The 10801-nt window shown below is 36.9% G+C and overlaps 1 protein-coding gene across 1 annotated transcript in view; it reads left to right on the top strand.

The window, feature by feature from the left end:
- The first annotated feature begins 5528 nt into the window (after positions 1-5528).
- The window catches only part of ptpro (protein tyrosine phosphatase receptor type O), a 33045-nt gene continuing 27772 nt past the window's right edge, over positions 5529-10801 (top strand). Inside the window, 5 exon segments of the mRNA XM_042511741.1 lie at positions 5529-5811; positions 6695-6850; positions 7042-7194; positions 9393-9908; positions 10281-10442. Coding sequence (XP_042367675.1) covers positions 5529-5811; positions 6695-6850; positions 7042-7194; positions 9393-9908; positions 10281-10442 — 1270 coding nt within the window.

Below are 10801 nucleotides of genomic sequence, written 5' to 3'. Positions count from 1 at the left end.
TTAGATTTAATGTCACAGTACTGCAATCAGCTGTTTATAAAACTCTAATTTAACTGGACTTTTTTTCTTCCATATCCTCTGATTTTGTTACTTTGTCCTGATACAGAGCGCAAAAGCAGATAAAGACTGGAATTTATCTGTTGGCAGTAATGTACTGTATTTTTGGGATTTAGGTCGTTTCTTAGGGGCGGTGTATATTCTGTGTGATGAAGAGACTGAGTGTGTATCATGTTTTTAGCCCTCAGCCGCCTTCACTCTCACACATTTATTACAGAGACCAAACTCCGAGTCCACATGTGTCCTGGAAGAAAATATTTCACATTCCCAAACATCCTCGTGGTGCGGTTGTTGTGATAACTCCCAGCATGCCTCAGTGCAGCAGCACATGTTTTCTGGGTTTCACTTTGTGACAGTCAGATTAGAGAAGTGGGTCAGAATCTCTGCAGATGGATAATCTCCTGACGTACACAGTAAGAGTTGATAAAAACTCGTTTTGTTTCATAATGTGCGTCTGTGTTCATGTGTTTGTTATTGATATGACAAACACTCTAATCCACTTAAACGCTCCATCTGATCTCCCTCCAAATGACTGTGAAATGAACCAAACTCCACAAAAAGACTGGAAGTAAAGGGAAACTGGTGGCATTGCTCCACCAGACGAGTGGAGAAATCTTTGGCCCAATAAGTCTTCGAGGGTTTCGGGCTGTCCCACTGTGACGTTGTCAAGTGCACGAGAGCTCTTTTTCAGACATTTTTAGGCCTTTCTGCTGTGTTTCTGCAGATGTTGCCTGAGGGAATAACCCACAAAATTGTGACATTGAAACACTGGGAAAATTACCAGGGGAATCCTGGAGGCGTAATAATAATGCAATTATGCATCAAAGGGCTGTTGGAAATTTGAAAATCCAATGATAATGTCTGTTTTTACAGTTTCTGGCTGCGATAAATGGTGTCATTTTTGAAGAAAACATGTTTCCAAACCCGTGGGCTGGTCAAGATGACCTTTGGAGGATATGTCATCTTCAAAAATTACCAAAATAAATAAACGAATAAGAAAATCGCCTATTTTTTTCTTTAAAAATAACTGAACATTTTTTTTAATTGGCTAAATTTTTTCTTTAAAAAAATGTTCAAAAAAGCCAAAATGTTTTCTTCAAATATCAGAAGAAAATCATCAAAATGTTTTCTTTAAAAAATCATCACAAATTTATAAAGACAAGAAAATGGCCAAAATGTTTTCTTCTTCAAAAATCAATAAAAATTATGGTTTAATAAAGAGAATTTTTTAAAGTAAATGACCAAAATTTTCTTTAAAAATCAAATAAATAGATTAAAAAAAAAAAAGTCCCTCCTCAGTGCTTCAAAAGTTTTTTGACGTGCCTCCCTCTCTGCACCATCTCCTCGCCTTTCATGAATAATGAACATTCCCTAAGTTATATTTATTTATCCCGTTTTAATCCTGATCTGAATTCATTCGTTTTTTAAAACAATATCAATAGCTTATTGATTGTCTTTTCAGTATGGTTTTTTAATTTGCCTTAAAGTCCTGGAAAAGTCCTGGAAATGTATTGGTAAAAGTGTTTGTTAGCCCTGACTGAGTTTTGTGTCATTATGAGGAAGCTCTCTTCTAATCATGAGGTAAAGATTTTATGATTAAAATGTAGTTTTTCGTGTAATTATCAGGTGGATATTTTGTAATTCGAAAAGTTTTCCTGCGGTTATGGCGTAAAGATTTTGTAATTATGAGACAGTTCTCAAACTGCCTCATTTTGATTTCTGCTGCTCTGATTGGAAATAGTAAACCTCAACATGACTTCTTGTTTCTGTACTTAAAAATGTTCATTATTTTAATCGCTGAAGCAGTTAAGCAGATTAATTTATTGGCTGATTGACAGAAAGTGAAGTTTTGTGACTGCAGAGTCTAATGATGGAGAATGTACTGTTGGTAGCATTAAAGAAAGAGTGCTGTCTGCTGACTTTTGTCTGTTATAAGAGACTTTCTCTTTAACGATGCATGAGAATTAGGAATAAGTGATGAGTATGAGAGCGGCGGGTTTTAATCTCATTAAATATGAATTATTCTCTCTGTGAGCGCCACAGCAGTTTCCTCCTTCATGTCCTCTTTTGTCGCTGTCCGACATTTTTATATCATTTCTTTTTGTCGGGTCGAAGCTGCGATCAGCCGCTCAAAGACGAACACATTATTGTTATTATTGTAGTTATTATTAGAGTTCCTATCAGCAGTTCACGTTGTCGCCTTCATCCTGTCAGACAGATGAAGCTCAGCGAGGAGTCGACTCTCCTGCTGTCAAATTTAATGAAACACCAGCTGATATCATCGGACTGAGAGACGGCCGAGCAGGAAATCAGCTCTCTGCGGCTCAGATCAGCTGATATCAGATAAAGAACCATAATTCATCTCCAGTTATTAAAATCGATACTTTCCCCGAGACGGCGAGTTTTATTGATCGTGGGCTGCAGTAAATATAAAATCAATCAAACTGCAGGACGTCGTCCGACACGGACACATTTTGGAGGATTATATTTGATTTATTTTCAATGTTTTAACACTAAGTAAGGGATGAGAGTGCAGTATTTCTGGTAATTCAGCGGGTTTAGTTCAGGGAGCGTTTAGAGTCTTGTTTTTTAAGTAGATCAGTGATGATAAATATAATGTTGGGAACAGTAGGCGAGTTTCTGTTACAGATTTGTGCAAAACTTAAGCAAATATTTTCAAAATTTCGATTAAACACAATTGCGAGATGACTACGTTTCAACTGAGTGATGTTGTGCGACTTCTTCTCTGATGATAAAGTTTCAGTAACCATGGCGATGGATGTCCAAAACATATTTCTAATCCGAGGCCACGTAGGCGTGTTATGGAGCCATGATGGAAAGGCGAGCCCCTTACACGTAGGAGGGCCGAGTAAGAACGCCTTCTTTTAATTTGGCACAAACATCCACTTGGACTACAGGATGTAGTAATTAGATTTTAGTGGTCATAGGTCTAAGGTCAAGGCCAGTATGACCTTGCATCTCATTCTTGTGAACGTAATATCTAAAGATGGCCTTGAAGGATTTTTGTCAAATTTGGCACAAACGCCCACTTGGACTCATGGATTAGCTGATTAGATTTTGGTGGTCATAAGTCAAAGGTCAAGGTCACTTTGACCTCGTTCTTGTGAAAGCAATAACTCAAGAAAACCCTTGGGGAATTTGTTCAAATTTGGCACAAATGTCCACTTGGACTCAAAAAATGATCCGATCAGATTTTGGCGGTCAAAGATCAAGGTCAGTGTGACCTCATAGGACATGTTTTTACAGACACGGATGTAATCCGAAAGTGCACCGCAACTACTGCGTGGAGGGATACAGCTGCACATTGGTAAATCTAGTTCTATTGATGAGTCAAATTTTGTTTTTGTTTTTTGTTATTAAAATCTGACAAATGTTACCAATTTAAACGTGGAAATAAACAAACCATGGTTCTCATTTGGGGAATCACTAATTAAGGATTTTTTTCAGCAATTACACTGAACCAATGTGTTGTTGACAGAATATATTCAGTGGGTTGTTTTGCAAGTACAGTGGTGATGACTACTTCCAGCAAAAGCACATCGTTGATGGAGGAAAGTACGTAAGTGGTGACTGTTTCCAGCAAATATACGGGGTCCGTGCAGAGTTAAGTGCATGTAGCAGTGATGATTAATTTCTGGAAGTACACAGAAACAATGGATGGCACAGGGGAACGGGAAAGTGTTCCCAGTAATGTCACAAAACCTACAAGGTGGTTCAGGGAATACAGTAGTGATGACCATTTACATTTGTTTCTTAGATGAGGCCTGGAAGTGTGGTTAATTTCCACCAAATACACAGAGCCGGTAATCAGTTCAGGGGAACCAGCAGAATTGAAAGTTACCAGTAATCAGACAAAACCAGTGAGTATTTCAGGAAGGCTGATGGGGTTAAGTGGTCCCAGGAAATACACAGACTCAGCTAACTGAAGTGACATTAATCAGCATACTATGTGAATGTTTGCGGATCTTTTGTGGTTATTTTCTATAGAGAGTGAAATGAGTCGTGTTCCTCGCCTCTGAGAGTAAACGGTGATTTTGGTTGCAGAGGTCAGTGAGATGACCTTTGTGGTCGGACTGTGGTGAGGGAGGGTGGTTGGAGGGCCAGCAGCAGCCCAATGACAGCCAGTGACGACTTCCTGCAGAGCTCCAGTAATTAGACTCGTCTCCGAGGAGACTCATTAGAGAAAAGATTCAAGACTCTGACGACACAGGGGGAGTCGGGTCGTGTTTAATTCCTGGAAGCTGTCATGTTCCTCCTGTTAACTCCCCCAGAAATCAGATGAAGAAGCTTTAATTTTTCTGCAGTCATAAGTCACCTTGTGACTCTGAAACGAGAACAAGCATCTTCTGTGTTTGATATGACGAATAAAAAGATGTTTTTACGTGTGTGTGTCGTGTTTAGTGACGGGAGTAAAACACACGCTGAGATATTCACTGCAAACTGGGAAAAAAAGTGCTTGAAGTAAAAAATAATCAACCATCAAATGTGAAACAAAAGCTAATTTTCAAACAAACACATTAATAACACCAACTCTTAATCACGTTATAATAAACTGCAGCTAACAGTTAGACTTCCTGCAGATATTTCTAATTAAAAGCCAACCAGGAACTCTAAATCTCTTTTTTAATTAAATGATTAAATGGTGGCCAGTTCTTTTAATATCTCAAGAATGCCTTAAGGGAATTTCTCCAAATTTAGCACAAATATCCACTTGGATTTAAAGATAAAATGCTAAGATTTGGTGGTCATAGGTCAAAAGTCAAGGTCACTGTTACCTCTTTTGTCTCATTCTTGTGAACACAGTATCTGAAGAAGACGTTGACTTTTTTTTTTTTAATTTGGCACCAGTGTTTCAGTAGATTCAAGGTTATACTGTTTAGATTTTTGTGGTCAAAGGCCAAGGTCGTGGTGACCTTGCATGCATCTCATTCTTATGAATGCAATATCTCAAGAAGACCTTCAGGGAATTTCCTCAAACCCCAGAAAACCACTAGGACTCAAGAGTGAACTGATTAGATTTTGTTGGTCAAAGATCAAGGTCACAGTGACCTTGCAATCATTTCATTCTTGTGAAATCAATATTTCCAGACACCTATATACCTAATATCCTTAAATTTGACATAAACGGCCACTTGGACTCAACAATGAGCTGATTAGATTTTGGTGGTCAAAGGTCAAGGTCACAGTGACCTCATAAAACACATTGTTGGCCGTAACTCAAGAATTTCTGCGCTCAAATTTCAGACAAATGTCTAATAGAGTATAACGATGAAGACATTTTATACCCAGTGTTTTAAAGTTGTCAATAAAGACATTTTTTATTATTTTTCTTATTATTCTTCTTATTATTTTTATTATTTAAGACTTTTTTTTTTTTTTTTAATTTGAGCATTTTAAAGTTGTCAATAAAAAGTTTCTGTATTTTTCAGTACATTTTAAAGTTGTTATTAATGACTTTCTTTGTGTTTCAGAGCGCGTCGGCGTTCCAGGCGTCGGTAAACGATGACGGTCTGATCGTGGTGAAGCTCGAGCGTTCGGACCTGCAGGAGAACGCCACGGCGTACGCCGCTCAGTTCTCCGGAGAGCCTCGGCCGATCCTGGTTCAGTTCGCGAACACCAGCGAGCCGCTGCTGTTCAACACGTCGTATCATGGTCTCTGCTACACTGTGGGACTACTGGTCAAACTGGGACAGAGCTGGTCCAGACCCCTCAAGACTGCGTCTGTGCTCACAAGTAAGAGTCATTTTTTTACCTTCAGTGGTCAGAGGATATTTATATTTATAAATAATATATATTTATAATAATAATAATATTTAACATCGAAATCCTTTTTGTTAAGTTTGATAATTGTTTTGGAATTAAGTTATTTATTTATTTTTAAGTAAATTCTAAAGGTAAAAACTATTAAAAACTGGCCAAAATAACATGGAATAATCCATAAATTTACACCTTAAATTGATTTGATACTTTTTCAAGTGTTTCAACCTCTTTTCATCCACAGAGGCCTTAAATTTACAACAAAACAAAACAAAAGAAAACAACAGGATTTTTCCTTTGGCTAAAGTTCCATAAATCTATCCATTTTAATTGTCCTGTAATGAAGTATTTCAATATATTTCATTTGATTAACACATAAACATTAATGTCATGCCATTAATGCCATTAACATAAATGTCCCTTAAAATTGGTTTAAAAAACATAAAAGCGTCCCTTATTTTTTTCCCTTAAAATATCTTAATTTTTCAGGTGACTATTTGGTTAATTGGTTTAGTGTTTCAACTTCTTATAAAGATGCCTTCAATAATCCATTAAAATTGACACGTGATAGTGCCTAATATTTAATTTTTAAAAAAAATTTGTTAATTACGGCAGTTGAATTTTTGTTTCGTGCAATATGAAGCAGAATCTCTTGAATCTCCATTCAGTCTTTAATAATGATGTAATTAAATTATTTTTAATGGATTTTTTAAGAGGGGAACTATATTCATATTTCTACAAAATGTATTCAAGTTTTCTAATTTGAGGCTGATTTTTTTTTTTATTTAAAAAAAATGTTTTGCATCTTAAATATAATGCAGAAGTCTGAAGTGTGATCTGTGTTGTTTTGTTTCCTCAGAGCCACTTCCTGTCCGCAGCGTCCACATATCAGACTATAAGGAGTCTCCGGAGACCGGCGTGGTGTTCGAGATCGAGCCTCCGGCCGGAAATGTTTTCAGCAGAGTCAACATCAGCTACACGGAGGGACCGGAGCGACGGTCCATGCTCTATAAAGGTACAAGATACTGTCAATGTGTTCATTATTATTATTATTATTAATTAGAATACAGTACTTTCACTTCTTCTTGGCTGTTTTACTTGTTTTTGCTATGTATTTATTTAAATGTCATTAAAATGCAGAATTTGAAATGTTTATCTTTGTGTGTGTGTGTGTGTGTGTGTGTGTGTGTGTGTGTGTGTGTGTAGATTTCTACAAAGGGAAGACGGTGTTCAAACACTGGTTACCCGGCATGTGTTACCGTAACATCACCTTCCAGCTGATCTCCGAGGCCACAGTGTACCAGACTGCACTGGTGACACACAGCGACATCACACACACACCTGTGCACCACAGGACAGGTGAGACTCTACACAACACACACACACACACACACACACACACACACACACACACACACACACTACTGTCACGTTACAGTTCGGGTTAAAGGATCTTTCAGGGATTTCTCGTCATGAAATATTGCTTAAAATATACTACAATTTTCCCCCCAAAATTTGTTTATTATTTTCATCATACACAGGAGACATAACAGAGGATTGGAGCGGCATCATTTTTTTTGGCTGCTTTCAGATGCTTTTTCACAAGTATTTAAACCTTTGAAAAATGTTATGATTTTTTTCAAAAATATGAAATTTTTTTAAAAATATATATCTTTAAAAAGCCAGGGAAAACTGTGTTTATAATAATCATAATTACCATAATAATATTATAATGACCATAATTCATCTAAAATTATGTTACAGAATTATTATAATTTTTTTTCTTTGTTTTTTTAACTCTCTTTTTTCTTTTTTTTCAAAACTTTTTTTCTACTAATTATCAGGTAATTGTCTTGTACTTTTCACTTATTCTGGTTAATTTTTGGGTCATTTCTTCTGTCGTTGCTCACTGGCTTCTTCACTGTTTTTGCATGAAATTGAGCAAATTTGCTCAAAGGGTAAAACAACCAATCTTATAAGGACATATAAAATTAAAATCAAAAAAGAAGAAAGTCTGGATGAATAAACAAAGAATAAATAAAATTATCTGATATGATAGCAAAAACGGCTATAAAACACACACATAGAGCCACATATTCTTATAAAAGTTCACTATTTTTGCAGTGGAAAAAAAACCCAAAAACATTTAATTTAACAAGTTTAAATCAGTCTTTGTGATATAGAGAATTTTTATTTTTAATTTTTTAATTATTTTTTTTTATTTTGTCTTCTTCAGCGCAACAACACACAACATTCTGAGATCTAGTCGATATTTAAGGAAATTTCATAGAGAAATCCCTGAAAAAATCGCCTCTTAATTCCTGCTGTTTAATAATCAGCTTCAGTGTCGCTGGTGCTTAAAATACACATTAAGGTTCAACGCTCTTGATGCTGGTGTTTTGTAAAATGAGTTTTCTTTTGAGTGTTTTTCCTGTTCAGCGCTTTGATTTATTGTTCATTAAATGCTGTCCTCTCATTAGAGGATTATTGTAGCACCAGCGGCAGATTAATGAGACAATAAATGCAGTGTGACTCAGACAGAGTCCTCTCCTGCTGCCTCGCTGTATTATTAATACGATATAAACAGCTGCATCATTCATTACTGTCATCACGTCTCTTCACACTAACGAGGGAAACATCTCACGCTTTAATAACCGAACATGACCGCAGTTTGTTTACTGCCAGAGCTGGGATGTTATACTAGAATATTCACATTATAGTAAAGGTCAGTTTAGGTATGATTCAACCCTTAAAATATACAAAATCGACATTACAGGTTGGACTTTTGTGCAAATTAAGGTTTTCAGCCTGAATCGCTAAATGTTTAAATTAAGGAGATTATTTTAATGTAAAGTGGTAAATCCTTTAGTTTGCCTGATAATTGTTTTGGAATTAAGAAAATTCTCAAGGTAAAAACTATTAAAATTGGCCAAAATAACATGGAATAATCCATAAATTTACACCTTAAAATTAATTAATTTGATACTTTTTTAAGTGTGATTTTTAAGGGTTTCTTAACCCTTTGAAACCTGGATCTTCATCAGTTTTCTCATGCTGCATCTGAACTATGTCATCTGAGCAAATTGGTTTGATTAACAAAAAAAAAATAGATAAAAGACATGGGGGAAAAGGCAATGAGCAATGGCTGGCAAAATGAAAAAAAGAGAGTAATAGAGAGATTATTAGAAAATTATTATTTTTCAAAAACTAGGAAAAATGTCCAAAAACTATAGTTCTAATTATTGTAATTATATATTTTATTTTGAATTACAAATAGACTATATATTTTATTTTATAATTATTATTATTAAAATTTTTTGTACTTTTTGCTTGTATTCTTTTTTTATTTTCTTTATTTTTCAGGTAATTTTCTTGTGACTTTTTAATAATTTCTTGCAAATTTTTGAGTCATTTCTTGTTAAGTTGCCCATTGCCTTTTACAAAATGTTAAATATGTAATAATGATAATCAATCTAGTTTTTTCAACAACAGAATCACTGGTTTGTGTCTTTAAATCTGTCCCACTCTGCTGTTGTCCCGCTCTGTCCTCGTCTTAGTGCCGTACCCGCCGCTCAACATTTTCCGTAAGATCGTCCACCTGAGCCAGAGGGCGCTGCCGGGTCAAGTCCCCGACACGGTCCCCCCTGAGGGGGGCGAGGACAGCCGGAGAGCCTCCCGTCGCGCCCGGGACGTCCCTCTGATGGAGGAGCAGGAGGAAGAGGAGGAGGAGGAGGATGTGCACACCGAGGAGGCGAACGCGGAGCAAGAGGCCGTTACTCGGTTCCCCTTCAGCGCGACACAAAACATGACGGGCGCCAACCAGACGACGCCTGAGACTCAGAGCTACTGGCTGGACCCGACCGACGTGGCTCCTGCAGACCGGGATGAGGAGTTCGTTAACGCCGTGGTGTCGGAGTACGAGGACTCCAACGAGCCCGGTTCAGCCATGGGTCTCCCCGGCGAGGCCGCCGTCCTGCCCACCAAACTGCCCCCGATCCTGCTGGAGCTGCGCTGGCTGCCGCCCAGACCCCCGACCAGCTACGACGGCTTCAACATCTACATCTACAGAGATGGTAGTAAAAATTAAAATAAGGACGAAAAATTAATGTGGAATTAAAATATTTATTAAAATATGATAATAATAATAATAATAATAATAATAATGATGACAAATAAAGTTCTCTCAAAAGTAGACATATATAAAATAATGAATTAAATCAAAATTACGTTACAGGAAATTATTCTGAAAATTTGATGTAAAATGAATAGAGAATTAAAATATAATTAAAATTGTAAAGCAAAAGGTAAGACATTGTATTAAAATAATAAGAAGAAGAATAAAAAGCTGTAAGAATAAATCTGACACTATAAAATGCTTTTTCACTTTCTGTCCATAAAACTCCAAAGTGTCCGACTCGTCCTCACCTGTCCTCCTTGTCTCTCAGGTAACTCGACAGAAACGGCCACCGTGGATGAAAACACTCACGAGTTCTTCACCGAGTTAACGGAGCCGGGAACGTACCGAGTCCAGGTCACCACGCTCAGCTCGTCTGGAGACTGTGAGGCCCGAGAGAGCGCCGCCGACACCGGCTTCACCTTCTACCTCAGTACGTACACGAACACCATAATAAACAAGCACTGATGTGTTAATAACACCATAATAAACCAGAACTGATGTGTTAATAACACCATAATAAACCAGAACTGATGTGTTTAATAACACCATAATTAACCAGCACTGATGTGTTATTAACACCATAATAAACCAGCGCTGATGTGTTAATAACACCATAATAAACCAGAACTGATGTGTTAATAACACCATAATAAACCAGCACTGATGTGTTAATAACACCATAATAAACCAGAACTGATGTGTTAATAACACCATAATAAACCAGCACTGATGTGTTATTAACACCATAATAAACCAGCGCTGATGTGTTAATAACACCATAATAAACCA

This window comes from Plectropomus leopardus, chromosome 22 (assembly GCF_008729295.1).
Source record: "Plectropomus leopardus isolate mb chromosome 22, YSFRI_Pleo_2.0, whole genome shotgun sequence".
Taxonomy (NCBI): Eukaryota; Metazoa; Chordata; class Actinopteri; order Perciformes; family Serranidae; genus Plectropomus; species Plectropomus leopardus.
The sequence above is the reverse complement of the archived record's forward strand: the minus strand, read 5'-3'. Positions and strand labels throughout refer to the sequence as shown.